Raw genomic sequence first — 24,044 nt, forward strand, 5'->3', positions numbered from 1 at the left:
ATCGCAAGATGAGTTCTCAGCTCAGAGTCAAAATGGAGCGATTGCAACAGAAGCAATCGAGGCAGCCAAGAAGACCAGGTTGATCCAGATCCCCAGGCTGAACCGAATGTCCACTGGGTGTGGACACGGACATCTGATCCACTCGTACGCCCTATGGAATGGATCGTGTAAATAGATAAGCCCCCGGACGATCCGTTAGGTGTGCTCCGTCGCTTCCCGGATTGTTTTGTCAAATCGACGACAGCAAGTATGCCTATACACAAGGTTTTTGATTTCTCGAACATCATAACGCCCCTCATTCAATTGTTAGACACGTCCCAACAAAATCTAGGCATGGCGCAAACCACCGGCATCATGTTCGATGTCTTTCTTCGGGTTTCACCATTGAAAAAAATAATCAACAAGCTAAGGTTCGGCCGCGATTATACATTTTGAAGTTGCGGTTCTGACCTGGGTGTTGCGCGCACAACTCCGCGCCCGCAAACTACCTTCCGCTGTCCCCCGCATTTCATGCCGATCTTGGTCCAAAATCAGCACTTACTAGACAATATCATCATCAGCATTCAAACGGGCCAGCGACTCCAGAATACTCAACATTAGCGGCTCATTCTGACTGGTGGAAATACAAGTTAAGAGGATCTTCTGCGAAAGGTGCGTCATACCTACTACCAGCTTGGAACTTTGTACAATATTGTACAATCAGATCAAGAGTTATAAGGTGTCAGTCACCTTACAAGCTTCTCGCGTTGCACAAGCACTTTATTAGTGAGTTTCGAGATTCGAGACTCCCATCCAGCCGGTTCTGGACATGCTAAGACGATAACTACATCTCTTTTTGAGTACTACATCGCGATGGCTACGCTACAACTTGCTTCCTGGGCTACTAACCTTCAGTATGCCAATCTCACCACGGACGTCCTTCTCGCAGCGAACAAGTCTTTCTATAATTGGGCGGGTTGTGCAATCGGTGGTTTTGCTTCCCAGCCGGCACCTCAAATCGCATTGAATACCACCCTCGGTCCTTTTTCTGGCCCCGCAACCTCATCAATACTGGGCGCAAATGGCTCGATAACACATGGGTTTGCGGACGCCCAGCTGGCAGCCTTGGTCAACGGGATTGCCAGCCATGTCGACGACTATGACGATACTCACCTGGAAACGATAATTCATCCCGCGGGACCAGTAGCCTCAGCCCTCCTCGCCATTGCAGAAGCCTATGGCCCTGTGACAGGCCAGGACTTCATGACTGCCTTCATCGCTGGTGTAGAAACAGAGTGCAAGCTCGGTCTCAGTGTCTGGCCCCAACATTACGATGTAGGTTGGCACATCACTTCCACGACGGGCGCTATCGGTGCAGCCGTCGCAGTCTCCAAGCTTCTCTCCCTCGACACAAACCACACGGCCCAAGCCATAGGCATCGCCTCGACACAAGTGATTGGCATGCAGGCCTTCTTTGGGTCAGACACTAAATCCTTTCACATCGGTCGCGCAGCGCAAAGTGGTATGCTAGCCGCACTTCTTGCAAAGAACGGGTACACCAGCGCCTCGGATGCTCTAGAAGCGAAATATGGCTGGCTACACGTCGTCAGCACAAGGGATAATGCCACGGCATACTTTGATCAACTGGGCAAAGAGTGGGAAATCAAGAAGAACACCTTCAAACCCTACCCATGCGGCATTGTAATGCACCCAGCCATCGACGGAGCCATACAACTCTCAAACCAAACCCATGATAACAACAACTCAATCGAAAACGTCAAGAGCATTGAACTCCGCGTCAATCCCGAGGTCCTCGTCCTGACCGGCAAAACATCCCCCCAGACCGGCCTCGAGGGCAAATTCAGCATCTACCACGCTACAGCTATCGGCCTTTTGTACGGCGAAGCCACTCCCTCGCAGTTCACTGACGACGTCGTGAAGAATGCGACGGTCGTAGACTTGCGGAAAAAGGTCAATGTTACCACCGATGAGGGCGTCCCCACGGATGCGGCGTATGTGACGCTGCGATACGAGGATGGCACGGAGCTGGAAAAGCACGTCGAGCATGCGAAGGGGAGCATGGAGAACCCGTTGACGGATGCGGAGTTGAAGAAGAAGTTTATGGAGCAGGTCACGCTTGCTATTGGGTCTGAGAGAGCGGCAAGAGCGTACGAGACGTTTACTCAGGCAGGGGAGTTGGAGGATATAGGGAAGATCAGAGGAATGTATTGAGATACAGAAGAGATGGGTGTCATTCGGCCTGGATATAGAAGAGAAATTGATGCGATACCTAATGGACAGATCTGGGAATTACTCTACAACCTCCTCTTGTTCAATTTGCGCTAAGAAGGAGACCTTCGTCTTGCAGCGCAGCGTCTAACGAAGTCTCTAGAACGTCCGTTGACCACCACTCTCCCCAGATCGTCAAGAAGATCTGCCTCTGATCTTTTGGGAGACCCTGCCTCGTCCATGCTGCCAGGATTGATTGGGCGCCTAATCAGCACAGTCAGATTGCATTCCAAATTTAGCTTACCTTCTTGTACAGTCCTGGTCCCCTTCATTATAGACTCTGGGAGTGATATTTTCCATCCTCTCCATGACGGTTCGGGTTAAAGTTGTACCCAGAACCATTCCAGGTGAGACAGCAACGACTCGCGCCTGGCCTTAGAGCTTACGTCGCCGCCACTGCGCTGTAAGCAATTGGGTAATTTTACCATCCTCGTAAGCTCGTTAGAAATACGTGCCAGAATTGGTCGTCAGTTCCTTTTCCAGCAGCTCGACACGAGCTTGATCAGCAATCAGCATAGTTCCTCTTGTCGTGGTATCAAAGTGGGAAGATGAACCCACATGAGTCGGACACGCCTCGTGAGGCCCCAGGGGAAATGACAACTACAAGCGCTGTGACACGCTCGCGAAGCAAATGCGTTAAGAAATGCTGAGACAGAGAGTTGACAATGTACGACTCGCACCACTTTGATCCGTTTACACTGGCTCGTCCGCTGGCTTGTTGATGCCGGCATTTAGAAACAGCAAATCAATATCGGACGACCCGAGCTTCTCAAGGGTCTGCTTTGCAAAGGTCTTCACGGTGCGAAGATCGCTGAGCTGGAGTGGGAGGAAAGTCAAGCTGTGCTTCTGCAGGTCGTAAGACAAGTTGCTGAAGTGTTTCTCTTCACGCTTAAAGTTACGGGCTCCGAGCATGAAGCGGTATGATTGGCTCTGTTCTAGGAGCTTTTTAATTGCATAAACAACTTACCTTACTCACAGTCAGAGAAGCGCCTCGTGCGTTCGGCATTATTCTCACGCTTACCAGACCCGAAGTCGCGCCTGTTGAGACCACTATCTTGATGACGCCGGGCATATTTGATGACTTTCGAATTGCAATGTTTGAAATCGCAACGCTGTGATTCATGTGATTATATGCAATACGGTGAAGAATCGTGACTTGGCGGTGACAATTTTGAGCGATGACTATCCTAGTGAAAGATTTAAGAAGTAAAAAGGACTACTCGGTGATTTCGTCGAACTACGGAAATTTATCAATTCACTACCTGTACTCAGAAGTAGTAAATTCGGAGTAATGAATAAGAAACGAAGCCGAGAACATTTGACATATAGATGCTCCAGTAAGTTTGATAATCCATGTTGAATCTGGGAACAGTATTTCATTGACCGGTCAATGAGCCTCCTATGTCCGTTCACCATTTTTGCAGCTATTTTGTGCAATTTATAGAAACTTGCATACCTACGTACCTCTAGATGAGATCTGACCGCGCAATTCGTTAATTGTTGTTTAATTCTCACATCCAAATCTTCAGGGCTGTACAGCGGGCATGTGATCCTTAAAAGCATCGCAAGGTCCTGGAACAGGCTACTGCTTGGCTTGCAGCCCCAACTTTCCAGAAGGAAGGAGTGTCTTTCGCATCAGCTTCTGCAGATATAACCAAACTAGTTCACCATGTCGTATAGGTGGTTGCGCAGGTTTTGCGTTACTAAATCCCTCATTTCTAGCCCAACATCCGCACCTACGGATATCGCATCTTCATCGTCCGGTCTCTACGGCCTCCGTACATGGCATGTCCCGTATCAGAACGGAACAACGCGGCTGCAGTAGAGTGCCTCGGGGGATGATACAATGGCTATTGATATCCAAAACTGGCACAGATCTTTATGGCCGCGTGCGACACACTACTTATACCTATACTAGGTCCATCAGCCAGAAAGTCTCTTCACAGCTGTTATGATACATTGGTTCTGCTCTATACGTGTTCCCCGTTCCTTGCCCTCCCTCACGGCTACAAGTCAGGCCCTACAATCTATACGAACTGCGGATAAGGGCCTATCGCTAGAGAACAGCCGACAAGAAAGTTGACTGGAGCGGTGCGATAATCATCAAAACCCTGGATTCCTCAAGATGTTGACGACATCTTTGAGTCTATCACACTCGGAAGCGCGCGAGCTCAGCATGGAAGCGCTCCAATTTCTCTTGTCTATGTAAGTGCGGATTTTCCTTCGATGAAGCATGCTCCCACGATGGCATGTCCACAGTGTGGAGCAGGCTAAAGCTGCATTCGATATGTATGCAGTACGAAACCACTTCTTTCACATACGACCATAGGACACTGAAAACTAGGCTTCCCGTCCGCTCAGCCATATATAAGCAGTGTACCGGCGGATCAGTAGTTGCGTGGGTGACCAGCAGCGAATCCCCGCTGTTGTATGTTTTTGTTTTGTGGCGAGGTAACAAATTTTTGCTCATGTGTGGATCCTAGTCACGTGAATCTCGCTACCCCTGAATTCACGGACATAGGCACTTGGTCACGCTAGCGCTCCTCATTTCTCATTTTTAATACACGTACGTCAATGCTACGCTTTACAGGAACCTGTCACTGCCTTGAGCTCGGTCATCCATTGAGCTACGTGATCGCCCAGCTTCGCTATGTTTGCAGTACTCATCCCTCGCCTGATTTGCGCCTAATCTGCGCTGCCTCTGCAACAACAGCAACATCTGCTAGAGCCAGAGGCGCCATAATCAGATTGAAAATGGCTAAGGAAGCGTTCTTAGGATCATCAACGATGGTGTAGACGTCGAAAGCGGCGTGGCCTGCAGCCGCCAGCACCGCAATAGTTCCGGCAATATCCGCAGTCTCAGCAACGGTACTGAGGATTTCTCCTACTATAGGAATGAAGACGAGGATGGCGCTAACGAATGCGAGGATGATGGCTTTGCGCTGTTCTTCCTCAATCTTCTCGGCCGTCTGCACCACTAAGGACGTACTCTCCTCCCCCTGAACAATCATCGTGATCGGCGGACCCACAGCATCGATCAGGCCAAAGCCGTGGCCCATGCAGGTGTCTGCCTGCATCTCACTTACGGCGTTGGCGATTTGCTGTGGAAGACCGACACTGTTGCTCAGACCCTTTTGCGCAAGCGTCTTTAGGTTGGTGACATCACGAGCGCTGTCGTTTCTCGGGAATGGAGCAGCGAACTCGTAGCCTGTGTTCCAGCAGTCGTCATCGTCGCCGAACTTATGCCCTGTTCCACCACACGTATCCGCATTGGTACGTAGGCCGAATCCGACTATTGAGCCGCCGGACTGGTATGGGTATAATCGTACTAACCTGCAACCTGAACGGGGGGCTGATGCGCTTGGCGGTATTCGAAGGCAAGACGATGATCGGCCTTGGGTTCGTCCTAGTCGAAAACCGCAGCACGCGCTGGACCAACTGCCCGGAGGACCATGGCCCGAAGACCCATTTCGCATATGTTCAGTTCAGCACACGGCCCATCTCGAGGAATTCCTCGTTGTCATTAGATAGGCTCTGTTAGATCAGGGTGCAGGAGTATAAATGGCCGGAGATCACAGTATGAAATGCATCAAAAAGTACGAAAATTTCGGGTTGGACTACATTAGATCTTGTCTACCTAAGTTACGAGCAAACTCAAAAGCGAATCCACGATTGTCTGCAAGCACCAGTCCTGATGTCACTCAGTGCATTCAGTGCAGCTGACTCGACCTGCAGAAACGACCAGGAACAAGGCGCAATCCAATCCGTGATCAAGTGGACTTAACTCTCGTTGATGTGCTATTGCGAAGGAGAGAGTACGATGTGTTTGAACGTAGCTTGCAGCACAATGGATTTTCCCCACCACTCTCGGAATCGGACGTTTGCGATGTTGCAAGATTGCTCTCTAAGTAAGGATTCGCAAAGTTACTACAAATTCTGGTTGATTCGAAGTATAGACATCACCTGCAATCAGAGACCAGCGGCGCTTCCACTTCGGCGGACCCATTATTGATTGTAGCCGTCAAGAGGCAACTCCCAAATATGGACGTCGTGCTCCTACTTGTAGAAAAGATTGGACTCGACATCAATTCTGTGAGCAGAACTGGAGAAGACGCCTATGCGGATGTGGATGGACCAGGTATTGTTTACGATTACGATATCAGGGAGCCTACTTAGGACACTGCACTTTACGAATGCGTCAAGGGATTCAACTAGTGGCAGGTCATGTATTTTTTGCTTTATCTGCTGTCTCGCGGCGCGGATCCTCAAAAAAAAAAAAAAAAAAAAAAGAGGCTGGCAACACGCCTTATAAGATCACTCAAGCAGGCTACCAAGAAACATTCATGGAGGATGCAGCGAAGCTGCTGAAGCCTATTTCTAGGTGTCATGAAGACTGAAGACTTAGGCGCAGTTGGAGGCAGTACCTGATTGAAACGCGAAACAATGCTAAAGCTAAGGATAAGACATGTACCTAACTTACATAGTGGTGTAAGTGTCAAGGTCGTAGAACCGTCCACTCACCTTAATGGTTCCACAAACGATGCGTAGAATCACAAGCACAATCTGCGGTCGCAAAAATCGAATTCATCTCAGTCTATGGCCTTTCGAAATCAATTAGCGTCTCTGCCTAAGGCTCCAAGCACCTATGATACCTGATTATATGTTGGGACTAGCGCCGTTTGTTGCCCCCGGACCAAAACCCAAAGCCTCACGGACTTAGGGATGAACACCCGGCAATATGTGTCTATACCCTCATTCCTTATTCTTAGTATGGCCAAGGTTTTGCAGCGGTAAGTTGGTTAGGAGGGAATGAAGGCAGCAGCATATGCTGCTCACCGATAACTGCTCCACCGCATTTCGTCAGCGGTGTTCCGCAGTGCTGATGAATGGCAGGAAGGATGCACCACAGGATTTCCTCTTGCTCTTTTTAGGCGAGCTCGAAACATTTCCCTGGCCAATGAGACACGCGCTCCTGACTTGCTAGGTATGCACGGCTGAAGCCAGCAGTGGCCCACGAGCTGCTCGGACCAAATCATTGACCCGATTTGCGTCGGGACTTCTCATTTTGTAGAATCATCCAATCCGTCCTGTGCAACTATTGGCAAGAAATTTTCATACAAAACATGCGGTGTTCTGCGTAGCTAGGTCGCCACTCCGGTGCTGCTGCGTTTGTCTCTTCCAACATGCGGCTTCGATATGGATTTCTTTGGGTTGGAATATTTGCTGGATCGGCATTTTCTAGTCCTATAACCAATTTTCAAGATAAATGCGAAAATCTAGCGGAAATCATCAAGCTGGACTACAAATTCGAACTCAATATCGCAAAATACCTACCGCCCAATGCCACCATCGATCTCGTTGCCGAAGGCCTCAATACAACTTGCATTGGATTGAACGGAAATATGACAACACCCGTCCCAGTCGGATTATGTAGGTTGAATTTAAGGGTCGAAACGTCGCCAAGCAGTGAGGTTTATATGGAGGTCTGGCTTCCAGAGAATTGGGAGGGTCGAATCTTGACTACAGGAAACGGAGGGCTGGCAGGCTGTAAGTGAAGGACTTTCATTACCCGATCTGGATCAGCCGCTTTCACAGTACATAAACCAACATGCTTCCTTTGTTTGCTTGTTCAGTGCTCTTGTGCGCTCGAAGACGCGCTGACGCGATTCGCTTCCAGGCATCCAGTACCCTGAGCTTGCCTATGGAGCATCATACGGCTTCGCATCTTTCGGCACCAACAATGGACATAATGGAACGTCCGGCGGAGCATTCTTCCGTCAGCCTGAAGTCTACGAGGACTTTGCTTGGCGCGCTGTTTACATAGGCGCAGTAGTCGGGAAATCCATAACTGAACAATTCTATGGCGATGTTTGCGGCAAGAGTTATTATATCGGATGTTCAATGGGTGGTCGACAGGGCTGGAAAGCAGTGCAGGAAAATCCAGAGCTGTTCGACGGCGTTATTGCCGGTGCGCCCGCCATAGATCTTTGGGCACATGTGGGCTTTTTCGGCTATGCTCTCCAGACCCTGGGTTTTAACACGAGCAGTGTTACTCTGGCTCAGTGGGAGGCTGTGCGACAGGAAGTATTCAACCAATGTGATGGGCTAGACGGCGCGCGAGATGGCATCTTGGAAGATCCTACTGCTTGCGTGTTTAACTGGACACCGCTCGTCTGCTCTTCAACGCCCAACAACAGTACCTGTCTTACGCCTGATCAGGTCGATGCTGCTACGAAGCTGTTTGGTCCCATAACCTACAATGGAACTTTCATACACCCAGGCCATGGTCACGGTTACGAGCGAGAATTGATAACTTACGAGTACAGCCCGCTTGTCCTTACTTGGATTCCAGAAGTTTTCCGTTACGTTGTGTATGAAGATCTTTCATGGAACCCAACGACTTTCACGCTCGAAGACGTCCTTCACGCTTCCCAGAAAGACAGTTCCGGCAATCGGTTGAATACATTTGACGGCAACATCTCCGCTTTCCGCGATCGCGGAGGTAAGGTCCTCCACTGGCACGGATTGGCCGATCAACTTCTCGTGAGCAGAACGTCAGACCTATACTACAACATAGTGCGCTCTACGTTGAATGCCAGTGTCGCAGACCTCGACGACTTCTACCGTTATTTTCGGGCAAGCGGCGTCGGACACTGCTATGGTGGCCCTGGAGCGAACTTTATGGGACAACTGGGAGGGCAGGTTACTGTTGATACGCCGGAAGACAGCATGCTCAGACGGATCGTCCAGTGGGTAGAGGAGGGCGATGCACCTGAGTTCATCAGGGGTACAAAGTTCATCAACGATACAGTCGCCCTAGGAATCGAGTTCACTCGGAGGCACTGCAAGTACCCGAAAGTGAACAGATACACTGGCAATCAGGAGGGGCTGGATGAGGAGGGATGGGAGTGTGTCGAGCCGTGAACGACGGAGTTAATGCTAGTGGTTAGTCACTCCTGATGTTCGGGATTTGCAAGATCGTTGCAGTGGGGTCGGGCCGTTAATAGACGGCAGGAATCGAACTTGTTGTCGTTTCCACATCTCCGGTTCATCAAACGTGAAACGTACGGCTGGACCCACAATGGTCTAGAGTAACGGTGGCGCCATGGTTTTCGTCCGAGCTTCGGAAGCTAGCTACGACACCTCCCACCCAAAGTCTGCACACAAAGCGATGTCTGAGAACGATGCATCATACATTAAAGAAGAAGTCATGCGACGAAGGGCTGAAAGCTATAGTCCCGATACGAACAGCAGAGATTGGCATAGGCAGCGGGCTCCAGTTGCGATGACATTCACTGCAGTCTAAGCCAAGATTGCGCTTACGTACCTATAGCGTGAGGCGTCGTAATTACATTGCGGGGTGTGAAACAAACCTTCTTGAGTGGCAGCTTTGTCCACCTCTGTGGTGGTACATCCGAGCTGTCAGGCAGCCGACAACTCCACGCCCGGTACTAGATGACATGTCAACTGCCACGACAGCTTCGGTACGAGTTTACCATCCCCACACACTCGTGGAGCACCGGGTCGAGATCTTGGACGTGAAACGTCGGCGCCATGCTTTATGTGGCTACTGGAGGAAGATTACGCCAAACCTGCAGAAAATTGCACGGGATCCATACGCAATCAAAGGAGCGGCAGGTATGGCGAAAAGAGAAAGCCATGGGGGCACTCTGAATTTCGGCCTGTGAATATAAGATGATTTAGTCCTCTGCTACTTCTGTTCTTCATCGACTCAAGTCGCAACGCTCATTCTTTCTTTCCTTGTCACTCTTTTCACCCTTACATTCATTTTATCAGCACTTCTCGAGTAGACTCGAGTTTTCGCGCACCACTCACACCACCGTATCTCAGCAAAGCAATCCCCCACCGCTACAATGCGTTACTCTGTTATTGCCGCGTCGCTTCTTGCATCCACTGCCTCAGCCTGGCGTTTGCCTGACTTCGACTGGAGCGGCAAAGGCTACCAGGGATGGCCCCGTCCTAGCCACAGCTCATCTGTGGCAGTATCTGCTGTTCCAACCAAGACTGCCGCTGCTTCAGTGAGTCACGTTGCTACCACTGTCGTAGCTACCGTGACCCCGACATCTGCCGTCGCAGATGCCGTTTCTAAGACTTCCACCGCCGCAGCCAGCACTGGCACAAGCTCCTCTGGCAGCCTGACCTCCGACGAGCAGGCCGCTCTCGACGCACACAACGATGCTCGTGCTGAGGTGGGCACTGCCGACCTGAGCTGGGACACCTCTTTGGCTGCGGATGCTTTGGCCTATGCTCAGACCCTAGCATCGTCCGGAACCTTCCAGCACTCTGGCGTCTCTGACCAGGGCGAAAACCTGTACATGCAGTCTTCCAGTGGCACTCCTCTCGCCAACGCCGTGAAAAGCTTCCTTTCGGAGAAGAGCCTGTACAGTGGCCAGGCTATTAGCTCCACCAACTACCAGAGCTTCGGTCATTACAGTAAGCTTACTTTCTGCTTCTTGACTTGGCGTTATATATACTGACCGTGGTACCAGCTCAATGTGTCTGGAAGGACACCACCAAGGTTGGAATGGGTGCCGCCAAGGGAAGCGATGGTTCTACTTACGTTGTTGCCCGTTACAAGGCGCCTGGTAACTACATCGGCGAGACCGCTTACTAGGTGGTGCCAACAGTCCCATTGACGCTTGAGTGCACTGGGTTGCACACAAGCCCTACACTACTTTCTTCCGGTGCCAGGGGTACATATCTTCTCTATACCCAGAGCAATAAAAGGTTCACATTGGTTTCATCCTAAACTAAAGGAACTTGACTGGTGCAAACAATCATTCATTAGACATCTTATGCTCTCGTACATGCACACAATCGCTGCCATCACCGCAAATTCTTACTGATCCCTAGTTCAATTTCCTCTAACCTCCCCAGCACCTCTCTCCATACCATCTCCTGCACGTCCTTTCCCTCACTCGTCCTCACAAAGTTGCTCACAAGCGCAACCTGACAATTGCTCAGATACTCGCCGAAGCTTTCCCTCCCCGCGCTCGCCGCATGCACCAGCGTCCTACTTCCCACCTCGGTGCTCCTCGCTCGCATTGCGATCTTCCCAATATATGCTATAGGCGCGAAATCTCTTGTCAACGCCGAGTGGCAGAATCCTGGGTTCACGCAATTAAGCACCACGGGGTAGTCCTGGCCCAGTGTGGAGGATAGCTCTCGCAGCAAGAGCACTTGGAGAAGTTTGGAAGTCGGATAGCGACCTGAGCGGCTGGACGTGCGGGGGTCGTTGAGCGCGTCGAGCAGCGAGCTGTGTACGCCCTGGCGGAGTGCTTTGCGTTCCGGGATGGTAGTCTGGTGATGCAGCTCCGAGGTCACGATTGTGAGGTGTGGCTGCGTGTCGTAAGTGAGCGCTGTTTTTTTGAGTTTTGGAAGGAGGAGGAACGCGAGTAGGAAGGTTGAGACGACGTTCGTTGTTATTTGGAGCTCGTCTAGCGCGCCGTCGGTCTTGTAGAAGCGGTATTTCGACACCCCTGCGTTCTCGAGGAGGCAGTCCAGTCGGGGTAAAGTGTTACAGCGTGTCGCGAAGGCTTTCACGGAGTCGTAGGAACATAGGTCCAGAGGCCAGCATTCTATCACACTCGGCCCGCACTTGGTGGAGGTTTCGATGGATGCTTTCGCCTTTTGCGCGGCGTCCAGGTTCCGCGCTGCGATAATGACTTTTTCAGCGCCGAGGCGTGCGAAGTGGCGTGCTGCTTCTCGTCCGAGTCCAATGTTCGCACCTGTGACGATTACAATCTTGCCAGTCCATTGCGTTTCCGGGTAGGGCGGCGTGAAGCACCACTGACTCCAGAGCAGGGTTCGCCAATAGTGGAATTGGGGTTCTGAAGTTGCCATTTCGTGAGAGGTTGAGAATGACTGTGGTCAACGTGGCAAGATATCGCGCCACCTATGATGTTGCTGCAATGAGCGACTCGCAATGTGAGGTTGTTTCCCTACATTGCACGTTTCAGGTCGACCGACCGGTTTGCTATTAGCCTTTCAACGCCGCGTCTGCACCAGAACGAAGTCTTGACAAACAAAAGAAGCCTCTTGCAACTGTTATCATTGAACGGGATGTTACGATCCAAAAGCGCGATGGGGATGTCGCAAGGCCCGCGCATTGATATAGACCTTGGTAACTATGAAAGTGAACAACCGTCCCAGAAAGATGCGTCCGCATCGTAGGTTTGTCGTGCGACAAACAAAGTATGCGCAATCGATTCATCGGGCTCCATGTTGACTAGGCCTGCCGTGTCCAGTGCATGTTCTCCAAACCCTCCATTCTTTTGAACTTTACGTCTAGCTCTTTCAAAGGCTTCACAACCGAGAAAGTATGCGTGCTGTCTTTGCATGCGAACCGATCATCCTTGGGGTCATGTTCACGACGATGCCATCAAAGTCGAGGGCTAAGGACGCCCTGTGGATGAGAGCGGCGTATTATGTGATTCTGCAGACGTAGCTTTTCCCTACGAGCATGGACATGGAGAAGATTAGGGAGCTCGATTGCAAAAGCGCCAATGATTATTGTAGCTACTGCCAATTGTCAAATAAGCTGGAAAGGCTCTACCATGTACTCTCGTCACGTGTTGCTATAATGCGTGGTGGGTCAGAACACAAGAACGACCTCGAAATGCAGAACCAGCGAAGAGAAGAGTAATTATTGCAATACGCCTTCCCAAAAGCAGCACTGAGTGATATGCAGGGAGGCAGAACGACACCAGACATAGACAATAACGATGCCCGAGTCGTACCGCGCGTCTATCTGTCGCTGCTTTGGATATCTGTATCGCAAATATTGACACGCCGCGCGCCGCCACAATGGCTAAGGGTGATCAACCTCAAAGAGGCAGTGGTCGCGCATGGCTTTTTCTTTCCCCGGGGAGGCTATCGGCTGAACTGTACGTACATACGCGGTCGACATTTGTTGGCCCAGAGCGCTTTGGGGCGAGCCACGGACGTGCTTAGTCGCGACATCGCGCACGTTGATGGTGCAAAAGTGGTGCAGGCATGAAAAGTGAATCTGCATGTACTGGTATGCGCACGTGACTGACTCCACTTTGACTGTGCGACGTTTGCGTGAATATCGAGCAAGGGATCAAAGGGGCGCCGGGGAGGAGACCTCGTGCAGTCTCTCAACGTCAAATATCGGCCGTAGCCTAGATGACGAATTGGTAGTAGTAGTATGTATGCAAGGTGATTTCGGGCGCACTCAAGCTTCGCGGAGCCTCGTGTCGATGGTGCACGGGCACTGATGATTGGCTAGGATGTTTGCGGCGCCTGCGTTGACCTTCTCCACCCTCGTGCCGTGCCCGGTTGCTGGACGCCGTTATGATCTCTTGGGAAATATAAAGCTGCACCTAAGCACCAAATCGAGGTTGCTGTTCTTGGTACGAAATAGTTCAGTGTTCCTATCTTGTCACGATGCGCTCCGCCTTCGCTCTTCCCTTTGCAGGGCTTGCGCTTGCATCATCGAGCACGCTCCAAAACATCCTTAAGAATACTGAACAGACCAACAAGTACACTTACCCTACTGACTTCACACGGGGAATCCTGCCGGTATGTTCTGCCGATTTTGAGAAGTAATGGCGTCAACTTACTCCTCCAGAAACCGTTCCACAGCCATAACGATTACTGGAGGGATGTACCTTTCTACTCTGGTCTATCATACGGCGCAATCTCAACCGAAGCAGACGTCTGGCTGATCAACGGCACCCTTTATGTCGGCCATGAACGCCAGGCTCTCAGCAAGGAGCGAACGCTGGAGTCCCTCTACATCAATCCGATCCTTGACACCTTGCATCGCCAAAATCCCGTGACAGAGTTCTCCACCGAAAAGACATTCAATGGCGTCTACGACACCTCAAGTGCGCAGACTCTGTATTTCTTCATCGATCTTAAGACTTCCGGTCCGGAGACCTGGCCGGCGGTTCTATCTGCGCTCGAACCCCTGCGAAAAGCAGGCTATCTCTCCACTTATAACGGAACGGGATTTACTTCCAAACCCATCACTGTGATTGGAACCGGCAACACGCCGATCTGGCTTGTGCAGTCTGCCGTCCCGCGCGATGCTTTCTACGACGCACCGTTGGCCCAGTTGGGTGGCGCATTCTCGAACATCACGGCGAATGACTCTCCGATTGCTAGTACGAATTTTGAGGCAAGTTTTGGGGAAGTCCGCACGGAGAGCTTCAATGATACGCAGCTGGAGACTCTGCGTGAGCAGCTGAAGGTGGCCCATGACAAGGGGATCAAGGCGCGATACTGGAATCAGCCAGGTTTCCCCATTGGGACGAGGAATGCGGTTTGGAGGACATTGTATAATGAGGGAGCTGATTTCATTAACGTTGATGACCTCGAGGGCGCAGCTGGATTCTGGGAGAGTCATGGATAGATGAGGTGAATTTGTCGAGGTTATCAGACCTTGAGGGTGATGTGCAATGTAGAGCCATGCCTTTGTACGTGGTATACAACAGTGCCACCATGCAATCGTAATGTAATTGATGCTCTACTTCTTGCCCTTCTTCTTGTTCTCTTCTTTGGTGTCTCTGGCGAACCCGCCTAGCACCAACGCCTCGCGGGACGCTGTATTGATGATGCGAAATCGATCCGGTCCCAACTGGATTCCGCCATACCATCTGGTCACGACTACCATGACGTTCCACACGTCCATCAACTGCATGAGGTGCAGCATCCTCCCACCAGCGGCTGTCTCACCATCATCGTCACAGTCCTGGTAGCTGGTTTCGTTTGGTCCTTTTATCCGCCAGGCGGTCATGTTGTGGGTAGCTTTTGCGGCCTTCTTGTCGGTTGCCAATAGATGCGCAACATACTGCTTTGCCTGGTCGGGCGAGGACACTGGCGCCACGCGGGCGAGGAAAACAGACTTCTTCTCTGTGATCTGAGGGGCGATAATCCAGGGCGGTTCAGGCCCTAGGTCTTGGGTAAGATCCTGTGGTGCTTCTGGCGGGGGCTCGGGTTCGTCTTGCCTGTCTCGCTGAATGCTTCCATCCTCTTCTGCCTTTTCGATGGCGTCGCGTACCTCCTCAAGAAGGTCGTAGATGCAGGCCTCACCGGGGTCGTAGACCCGCGCCAGCACATCCCGTGCCATATGGACAACCTTGTTTCCCATGCCCTTAGGAACATCTTGGCCAACGCTTTCCGTGCCTAGGATCGAGGGAGGTGTATCCGGATAGTCCTGCGGAAACTCGAGCCTTAATGTGATGTCTCGTAGCGAGGGGAGTCGTAGACTGAAGAGCGTCGAGTCGTCATCCAGGCCGACCAGCGTGTCCTCCTCGAATATGGAGTTTATGGAAATAATCTCATCCTGGATGGCTTCGTTGGTGGACATGGTTACGGAGCTTTGACGCCGGCGTGGGGCAAGGTGATGGCGGCGCGCTATCGATAAAGCGGAGTAGCGTGGAAGCACGGATCGACAGCCACGGCGGCAGTGCCGCGTGAACTGGAAATGCAGCAACGCGACAGACCTGCTCCACACCTTTCCCAACTCCGCCGCGCTCTCAACTACACTCGGGGCCCCGCTGATGGCAGCAGGCGCAATGGCGAATAGCGACGAGCTCAAGCGCGCCGAGACGGGCCTGCGAATAGCGCAGCTCAAGTTCAAGCAAGCTCTCAAGCGCGAAGACAGCTCGTGGCAGCTCTCTCCCGTCTCCCTCGAGTCCAGCACAAGCTTCTGCAACCATATCGACGCGGTTCTCCAGCGGAACACGACGGACAACGTCCAGGTATCTATCAAAACGGCATCGAGCTACCCAGTCTGGAGCAGACTAATCGCGAACGTAGACTTGCAAGAAGTGGATAGCCGAACACATAGCTTCTTCAAGACCCCGCATTGCACTGCTGGGTGAATACTTGGTGGCCGTCTCCAAGTCTATTGTCGTTGAACAGCCCGCCAAATCGGCCAAGGCCGCCCGCTGTCGCCTCGCTGTGCTCCTCGTCATCAGTGATGTCTTGCACGCGGACAAGTTCCACCGCAACAATGGCGCAACATCGGGAGCTATTGCCGTCCATCTAATACCATACATTGAGAAGCTCGCAGAGCTTGCGGCACTCGCTGTGCCCGGAAAGAACTCGCTGGCTGGACATAAGTTGAAAGCCGTCTTCAACTCTTTGGCCGCCACTGCCTGCATCAGTGCTGGGGACTTCGAGTCTATTCGCGAGCGAGTAGACGAAGGAGTCGCGGTAGCGCAGGGTGCTACACCCCAGTTGAAGAGGACACATGCGCTGCCTGACTGGTTTGGTGACCGGAGCGTCCCATGGCACGAGCTATCTGCATCTCATATGGTCGAGCCTCTCTTAAAGAATCCGGATCGTCCGATACCCACGAATGCGATCAACGCGACTCGATTCGACCAAAAACAACCTTCAGAACGCACGCGCAAGCTGCTCGACAATTACTTCGAAAACATCGACCTGCACTACGTACCGACAGCAGACAATCCGACCGGCGAGACGAAGAAGTACAAGTTATGGCTCGATTCCATGGGTCAACTAGTAAAGCAGAATAAGGAGACGGGCGAAGTAGTAACCGTCTGCAACGGCTACGGATGGTCGACCCAGTTCTGCCAGCAGATGCAAGCCAATGGCATTCCTGACAGGGTCACGGAGCTCAGAGAGGAATACTCAGAGAAATCTGCGCGGGAGCTCCGTGAGAGCCGTTGGAGATCTGATGTGCATGGTTACGGACCCGATTTGCGATCGCCGCGGCGTCGATTTTCTTACAGCTCCGAGTCGCGCTCCCGTTCCCGGTCCCGCACACGCTCGCGTTCGGGCTCTAGCTCACGCGATAAACACGATCATGACGATCGACCACAGTCCAGTGGCCGCCGCCAGCCTTCTTCCCGAGACGATGGCAGGAAGTCGAATGGCCGTCCCAGCCGGTTCGAAGATAGAGGACGGCCTTCGCAAGACAACCATAATCGCAAGCGTCCGCATGACAGGCAATCGCGTTGGAATGACAACCAGAGCGGCTTTCCCGACCCTATGCCTAACAGGTCTGCACCAGCTGCACAGCCTCGCGGCTCCAACGCGCCAAATGCGTATCCTAACATGTCTATGCCTCAACAGGTGTTTCCTCCTCCTCCGCCGCCGCCGCCACCACATCATGCTGCTGGGTTTGTGCCACCACCCCCACCGCCACCGCCTCCTGGACAATTTCCCGGATATCCGATGCAAGGCTTTCCGCCACCGCCGCCACCGCCTCAGCACTTTCATGGTGCAGGTGGCCCACCACCGCCTCCACCTCCGCCAAACTTTCAGGGTCCATTTCATGGTGCACCTCCGAATGCCGGAGACTTCCAGAACAACGCGTATCAGTTTGGACTCAACACTCCACCATATCACGCCAATCGCGGCGGATATGCAGGGCAGACGCAGGGGAACCCACGAGGAGGCTTCCAAGGTGGACAAAGAGGTGGATTCCGCGGCGGATTTCAGGGTCAAGCGCGTGGTCAGGGCAGATATTGATGACTTGGCAGATGTTTCCTGGAATATTGCGGATCATGTAGTAGAGGGAAGGATGATTACCTAAAAGGCCGCTCCTAAGGTTGAAACAAATATATGAAAAGTACCAAGATGCGAACTGCCGACACGTCAGTGACTGACTTTCGTGTGATCTAAGTGCCATTCACTCTCGTTTGTGGTACATGATTTGCTTTCAGTCGGTCACCGTCCACTCTCACTCACTCCTGAGGAAACAATAATACGATCATGTTCTATTGTTCTAATGACTTTGGTCGTCCACAGGTGAGACACCTACCTTCTCTACTCCCCCGCCTCCGAAGGCAAAATTCGCAACCATCTTCTGTTCTTCAACTGTCAGCTTTTGGAAAGCAGCCATCAAACATAATCAGTACGATCAATATCACACCCTACTTTCTCGCTGCTGCTTTCGTTTTGGGTGCCTTCTTGTTACCACTATCGAAGTGCACCATTACCACGCCTAGCGATTCGGAAGTACTTGGCCTGTGATTGGCCACGACGTAAGTGTCCCGCGCGTCGCGTCGTCTTCCTTGACCCTCCATGTTCAACACCACCTGTTTGATGACTACTCTAATCATGGACAGTCCATACAGCCGTAGCCACATCTTTCGCGCTTCAATCGCGTGATGGCCTCTAAGAAGCGCAAGAGAACGAGTGATAACAATCAGAGTGACAAGCCGCTGCGCGCAAAGAGCAGAGCTATCATTACCGAACGAGAGTCTGGTACAGGTACAGACACGGCTGCACAGTTGAAGGAGAAGGAGGGAAAGATTGCACAGAAACCAGCAACCACAAGCGGAACCCGAAAGCGCGGCCGACCGCCGAAAGATCCCACGGCGAAGCCATCCAAGAAGCCCAAGCCTACATCGCGGCGCGCAGTCGCAAGCTCGAATTCCACAACTTCACCTTCGGTACTGTCAACTCGTGCGCCTTCCGATCCCAGCCAGCAAGAGCTACGTAGGTCCAAGCGCAACAGTCGAAGCTCCGCGCATCCCACTCTCGCTGCCCGCGCGCCTTCACCACACGTCGAACCAACGCTGCATAATCCCTCGAGCCTCCAGCACTACAAATATTTCTCCCAAGTTGAATCGACGCAAGGTTCGCCAGCGCGCACACAATTTCGAAGCTTCATTTCATCACAGTCAAGCTCCTCCTCAAGCTTCAGGGTTACGGGCGAGGTTCCTGATTCAGAATCAGAGCCGGAAGACGAGATTGACGACCCGTCGGCTAGCTTTCGTTCTGCAACTCAAACCCTATCTCAATCCGCATCGAGCCAGTCGAACAACAACGGTCAATTCAGGCACGAGGTACGGGTAGAGCGTTTCACATCATGCGTTTCTTGTTCGCTAACCAAAGCTTAGTCTACAACTATCGATACCTCGCCGGTAGCTTCGCCTGTTTCGCTCTCATTCTCGATACCCGAAACAGAACCCGAAATTGAATCGTCACCTGCGGCGCAAAGAATTGTTGAGGAGACCGTTCTTGAACACGTATCGGACGCCCAATTACACGAAGCCAGCATTCGAGAGATACCCGATACTTTCGAGACTGGGCGCACTCTATCTACTGTCGAAAAATCGTCGGGCCACAGGACCCAGCAACCTCAGGAAGGACCTGTAGACGTATCCCAGGGCCTCGCAAAAGAGTCGACCTCGCAAGCTTGGTCTGACCTGGAGGAACATTTACGGACCTTGCACCAAAGTACTCCGTCGGTCCAGGAACGTGAAGGGTCTATCCAGGTGCTCGAGCAGGCCGTAGAATCTATCGACGTAGCACTACAGGACGTGCCACAAAGCATCGCACAAGAAATCGAGCCTTTGACACAAAAACGGTCGCAGAGTGTTCATCGAAGCTCCATAGAAGAGATCTCCCTTCAGGGCTCGCAGGCTTCAAGACCAAGTGGGCTCCAGCAAGCGCCTCAAAGCCCATTGGAATACTCGCTGCCCCGCGAGATTCCATCCACAACCCAGACGGTGCAAACACCCTCGCAACAGTGTGGCCGGCAACAGTATCAACCCGAAAGCGACGAGCAGACTACACTCCTTGACTCAAGTATCTACACTTCATCGCACCCTCAGGCACAGGAAGGACAGTCACAGTCCAGGGAGTTGGGGGCGAACCAGGTCCGAACGCGTTCAGAAGGGCAATTAGAAGACTCTTCGAAAGAGGTTCACGCTCACCAGTCATTGTCCTTCCCACGGACCGACTCTTTTCCGGAGCTCCACCCAGCCAGCCGAAGCACGTTCCGCGATACCGTTGCTCTGATAGCCCAAGCCATCAACAACTGCCAAACTCCCAGTGAACGCCAAGACATTGCCAAGGCTACTCGCGCTAACGGCGATCATTCGCATCTCGCGCGTCCTTCACAACCTCCAGCTCAGAGGCAACAGGGACAGTCTCTCCCTTACGATCCTGTGTTGGAAATTCAGCAACAAGATACAAGGGCTGGCGAAACAATCCCTGAGCGGTATAGTGACACTGTCGATCGTCTTTCGCGCCACGACTCTTCTCAAGAGTCTCCAAGTCAGTCCTGCGAGGACTCATCACCAGTCCCTCAGCCACCGAAACAGTCATTAGGAACTTCGCACTCAAGCGGCAACGTGCCCAGACGGCCGGAAAGGCTTACCGATTCATTCCTCAACACCGTCATGAACACTAATGAACACTCTGCCTCACCCCGGAGGGATGTCCCACCGGCGACTCCGGGACTTTCTTCAGCTCCGGGAGACCCACTCGCAAATGAGTCTCCTATTGGCAGCAGTGGTGTAGGTACCGGTCCAGGGCCTGAGCCGACGTCGACACCACAGTCATTTAAGGCCAGGTTCCAAGCTTCACGCGCCAAATTACACACTACACCCGATCAAGATGACAAGGCATCCCGGAGGCACGAAACCCGTAAATTCGAGACGCGGGAGAGTAAATCGCGGGAATCAGGTTCACGAGCGCAATCAGAAGCCGTGGAAAAGATACGCGATCTCGATCGACTGACAGCGCCTGAGACTGGCACACGGTCACCATCCACAATTCCTGATCGTCTCCCTGTCCCCCAAGAACCGACCCCCTTGAGAGCTGTGGCTACTTCGATCCCCGCGCATGTGCCGCCAGTGGCTCAGAACCAGGAAGAAACCACAGCCGAGCTTGAGGTTGCGTCCTCATCTGTCCCAGAAGATGTCGATATGGGCGAGGCTTCATACAGCGATAATGAAGAGGATGAGAGTCTCTTGATTGATGACGTTGAATTGCAGGATAATGAATACATCGTCCCACTTCCCTTTCAAGGCCGGCAAGCGGACGCTTATCGGAGAAGCAGCGCAGGACTTGATGGTCTTTATATGTCTTATGCTCATGACCGTCAAGACATTCAAATCAAGATCGATGAAAGACTGAACGAGCTGCGTTCCCTTGAAACGCACATTGATCTTGTGCGGATTGCGAACTCGACACCGCAGCCGCATGATGTCCAACAGGTACAAGACGACCACTTCGCCGCTTGGAGTAAACTCAACTCCATTAAGTTCAGGTTTCTTGGCGAACTCTTATCGAGGTTGGAAGCACGAGATCTGCACGTCATCGTGTTGATTGATGACCAGAACAATACCCGGCTGTTTGGTCTAGTGGAATCGTTCATGCGAGGCATCAAATTCACCTTCCAATCTCCAAGTACTGGACAGTCGTTTAGTGCACTGAACGAGCCTAACAAAGAGAGCAAGCGGTTGAAGGTCACAATACTCGCAAGCACTGATTCCCGTGTTCTACGTGAGGCTCATCTAATTGTGTGCCTCGATGGCAAACCAAATGTCACGACAATCCGCAAGAAGCCATGGGCCCTCAAACCTGACCGCTCTGGTGTCCCGCTCCTCCAGATGGTAATACCTAGAACAGTCGGCCACATTGATCGGTATCTGTCTCCGAAGCTCGATCCAAAGCGGAGGTTGGTCACAATCATAACAACCTTATCACAGTTCGTAACCCAGGGCAGCGTGGGCTGCGTCGCCGATAGTAGTCCGCCAGCGCCGCATATCAAGACGAAGGTAGACGATATGGATGTAAAGACGAAGGCAGACGATATCGTCAAATTTATCCTTCCTGATCAGGATGAGTCAGCGCTGTCTGAGTGGCCACTTCCCACTCTTGGGACTATCAAAAATGACATCGAGTACCAATCTCAGCTATCCCAGCAGTCCCAGGACGCACTTGGCACGACAGTTTCTTTGCCTGGTTCACACGCAGCCAATAAACGGCCTCTAATTCAGAACAATGACCGGGAAGATCCTGCGAAGAGGATGCGATTCACACCTCAACCACAGCCACAAGCGAGTACCAGTCATATCAGTGACTCCGAACCTGCAACCTCACTCTCCATTGAGCAGCAGCTGGAGTGGTACAAACAAGAGAACAAACGCTTGCGTGAAGTCACTCAAAGTTATATCAACCGTCAATGGCAGTACGAAGAAATGAGCCGCAAGTACAAAGCGATAGAGACTAGAGCGGAGCGTGCCGAAAATCAGCGTGACATGGGCAAGGAACGAGAAGATAAACTCCGCGAGCAACTCAATACCAGGACCCTAGATAGCGTTGAGCAGATGAAGAACGTCGAGGAGTTACGGGACGTCAATCTCCTCTCCGAAGACGCCAAAGTTCGAACAATCGCCAAGCAGAGTGGCGAAATCGAGCGTTTGAAGGACGATCTGGCTAAAGAGAGGAAGGCGAAAGAGGACGCCATCACATCCAAGAAATCCACCGAAACCACCCTGGAATACGTGAACGACCAGCGACGTAAGGCGCAAGACGCGGCAGAGGCCGCAACCCAAAGGGCCGATGAACTCTCGAAGGCCAACGCAAAGCTTGAACGTGCCGCGAAAGCAAAGGCCCTCCTCCTCCCAAAGTTCAACGAGCAGCAGAAGCGTCAACACGATCAGGCCCTCGCCCTTGTAACCGCCGATCGTGACAACCTCAAGAAACAGCTCCGCGTCCAGGCTGAAAAGAACAAGACGCAGGCGACAGAACTGGATCGCTTCAAGATGACGCGAGGCGTTGGTGGAGGCACGCGTGCCGCTAGTGTCGGCGCCGGCGCCCGCACACCGCGCCCTGGAAGCAGAGCAGCGAGTCCGCTGCCGAACGGCAGGGACCGAATCGCGAACCTGAGGAATGGATAGGTCCTCGGTTCTTCTGCTTGTGCTCCCCTTCCTTCCAAAGGTCACTGTAGCCCTGGTCGTACAGGCACGCAAAATCCCACTACGAGAAAAGGTGGACAAAGAGAAAACCACCGGCACCAAGCAGCAAAGGGCGAACGAGCGAGCTTGAGATCAATTCTGAGTGGACAAAATGGAGAAGGAGGAAGTCAAACGGCGGCGCGGACTTGCTAAGGTTGCATTCATGGAGCAAACTGCGTTTTGGGCTAACGATGGGACGGACTCGGATTGAGCATTTGGCGGTGTCCGTCTGTCCATCATGGTAATGTCTTTGTATTGTGGTCGGTCAGCGTGTTTGGAGTGTTGGATTCTGGTTATAGTTTATGTGCATCACTAACCTGATACTCTTCGCTTGGAGCCCAGGCGCGTGGTCTCACGGGTTAACGAATCTTCTTCTTTCTTGGTGGGTGGGGGGTTGCTATACTCTGTGTGGCTTGAGCATGAATCGAGTAGTCCTTAGGGGTCATTACTTAACGTCGTTATCAGAAGTACCACCTCAGCCTTTCCTGGCGATGACATTGCCCGTGAGGTGAAGACTGACTGTGCCATCATTAGGCTGCTTTAGAGGCCTCTTCATCCATGGTTTCGCAGGGACTGGCTAAGAATTTTTGCGCATACGACTCATCTAGCTTATCTAAAAGCGTTGGCAGGCGATGCTCCCAAAGTGTTATTCGTGCATCATCCGTTGCCGTACGTAGTCTCGTCCGCCGCATCATTACAGACCCTGACGCCAGTACACGCATTCACGGTTAGCAATGGATCAGATGCTCGAATGCTCACTCCAGTCTTGTCTCACTTCGTGAGCCAGACGGCCTGCAAAGGGTATGTCATCGCCTACTGCCTCGCTGTCTTTCAATGATCCAGTACATGGAGCATGTGTAAGGTCGCACTCCATGCATGGCCTTCGTTACAGCATAGAAGCTTGCGATGACAGAATTTGCGAAGGTACCACAACTTTCTTGCGTTGAGCATAGATGACCCCCAACCGGAATGATGAGCACCACCCGAGACATGCCTCAGCGCTCTACGGACACCGCAAGGCCACATCCCGAATATCTCACATGCGCAATCTGCCAC

General features: G+C 52.2%; 10 protein-coding genes across 10 annotated transcripts, besides 1 other annotated feature; 6 read left to right on the forward strand and 4 right to left on the reverse strand.

The window, feature by feature from the left end:
- Window positions 1-852: 852 nt before the first annotated feature.
- Window positions 853-2,423, forward strand: CC84DRAFT_1218183 (2-methylcitrate dehydratase PrpD; the record flags this gene model as incomplete). The annotated part of the gene is made up of 2 exons (XM_018182970.1): window positions 853-2,147; window positions 2,372-2,423. The coding sequence occupies 2 exons, from the start codon at window positions 853-855 to the stop codon at window positions 2,421-2,423; spliced, it is 1,347 nt and encodes a 448-aa protein (XP_018035122.1).
- A 538-nt stretch (window positions 2,424-2,961) lies between these two features.
- On the reverse strand, window positions 2,962-3,340 carry CC84DRAFT_1218184 (uncharacterized protein; the record flags this gene model as incomplete). The annotated part of the gene is made up of 2 exons (XM_018182971.1): window positions 2,962-3,210; window positions 3,290-3,340. The coding sequence occupies 2 exons, from the start codon at window positions 3,338-3,340 to the stop codon at window positions 2,962-2,964; spliced, it is 300 nt and encodes a 99-aa protein (XP_018035123.1).
- A 1,077-nt stretch (window positions 3,341-4,417) lies between these two features.
- Window positions 4,418-4,633: a sequence feature (Protein overlapping with rRNA (CC84DRAFT_802179, OAG04759.1) was converted to a misc_feature.).
- A 230-nt stretch (window positions 4,634-4,863) lies between these two features.
- Window positions 4,864-5,853, reverse strand: CC84DRAFT_1165141 (uncharacterized protein). The gene has a single exon (XM_018178651.1). It carries the CDS (start codon window positions 5,742-5,744, stop codon window positions 4,932-4,934), a length of 813 nt encoding a protein of 270 aa, XP_018035125.1. The 5' UTR covers window positions 5,745-5,853; the 3' UTR covers window positions 4,864-4,931.
- Window positions 5,854-7,609: 1,756 nt separating this feature from the next.
- CC84DRAFT_1121431 (tannase and feruloyl esterase) lies at window positions 7,610-9,225 on the forward strand. The gene is made up of 2 exons (XM_018175609.1): window positions 7,610-7,815; window positions 7,946-9,225. The coding sequence occupies exons 1-2, from the start codon at window positions 7,671-7,673 to the stop codon at window positions 9,190-9,192; spliced, it is 1,392 nt and encodes a 463-aa protein (XP_018035126.1). The 5' UTR covers window positions 7,610-7,670; the 3' UTR covers window positions 9,193-9,225.
- Window positions 9,226-10,142: 917 nt separating this feature from the next.
- CC84DRAFT_1218187 (PR-1-like protein) lies at window positions 10,143-10,903 on the forward strand (the record flags this gene model as incomplete). Its single annotated transcript, XM_018182972.1, has 2 exons — window positions 10,143-10,722; window positions 10,779-10,903. The coding sequence occupies 2 exons, from the start codon at window positions 10,143-10,145 to the stop codon at window positions 10,901-10,903; spliced, it is 705 nt and encodes a 234-aa protein (XP_018035127.1).
- Window positions 10,904-11,111: 208 nt separating this feature from the next.
- On the reverse strand, window positions 11,112-12,200 carry CC84DRAFT_1260084 (NAD(P)-binding protein). Its single transcript, XM_018184967.1, has one exon. It carries the CDS (start codon window positions 12,130-12,132, stop codon window positions 11,116-11,118), a length of 1,017 nt encoding a protein of 338 aa, XP_018035128.1. The 5' UTR covers window positions 12,133-12,200; the 3' UTR covers window positions 11,112-11,115.
- Window positions 12,201-13,585: 1,385 nt separating this feature from the next.
- CC84DRAFT_1260085 (uncharacterized protein) lies at window positions 13,586-14,781 on the forward strand. Its single transcript, XM_018184968.1, has 2 exons — window positions 13,586-13,833; window positions 13,883-14,781. The coding sequence occupies exons 1-2, from the start codon at window positions 13,699-13,701 to the stop codon at window positions 14,666-14,668; spliced, it is 921 nt and encodes a 306-aa protein (XP_018035129.1). The 5' UTR covers window positions 13,586-13,698; the 3' UTR covers window positions 14,669-14,781.
- A 1-nt stretch (window position 14,782) lies between these two features.
- On the reverse strand, window positions 14,783-15,625 carry CC84DRAFT_1218190 (UPF0029-domain-containing protein; the record flags this gene model as incomplete). The annotated part of the gene is made up of 1 exon (XM_018182973.1): window positions 14,783-15,625. The coding sequence occupies one exon, from the start codon at window positions 15,623-15,625 to the stop codon at window positions 14,783-14,785; it is 843 nt and encodes a 280-aa protein (XP_018035130.1).
- Window positions 15,626-15,753: 128 nt separating this feature from the next.
- CC84DRAFT_1121439 (uncharacterized protein) lies at window positions 15,754-17,748 on the forward strand (the record flags this gene model as incomplete). Its single annotated transcript, XM_018175610.1, has 3 exons — window positions 15,754-16,019; window positions 16,078-17,024; window positions 17,151-17,748. Coding segments are annotated over exons 1-3 (1,746 nt in total), but the record flags the coding sequence as incomplete, so codon positions are not given.
- Window positions 17,749-18,081: 333 nt separating this feature from the next.
- On the forward strand, window positions 18,082-23,239 carry CC84DRAFT_802194 (uncharacterized protein). Its single transcript, XM_018187478.1, has 2 exons — window positions 18,082-19,082; window positions 19,137-23,239. Exons 1-2 carry the CDS (start codon window positions 18,402-18,404, stop codon window positions 22,929-22,931), a joined length of 4,476 nt encoding a protein of 1,491 aa, XP_018035132.1. The 5' UTR covers window positions 18,082-18,401; the 3' UTR covers window positions 22,932-23,239.
- The last annotated feature ends 805 nt before the right edge of the window (window positions 23,240-24,044 follow it).

The sequence above is a fragment of the Paraphaeosphaeria sporulosa genome (genome assembly GCF_001642045.1).
Source record: "Paraphaeosphaeria sporulosa strain AP3s5-JAC2a unplaced genomic scaffold CC84scaffold_6, whole genome shotgun sequence".
NCBI lineage: Eukaryota > Fungi > Ascomycota > Dothideomycetes > Pleosporales > Didymosphaeriaceae > Paraphaeosphaeria > Paraphaeosphaeria sporulosa.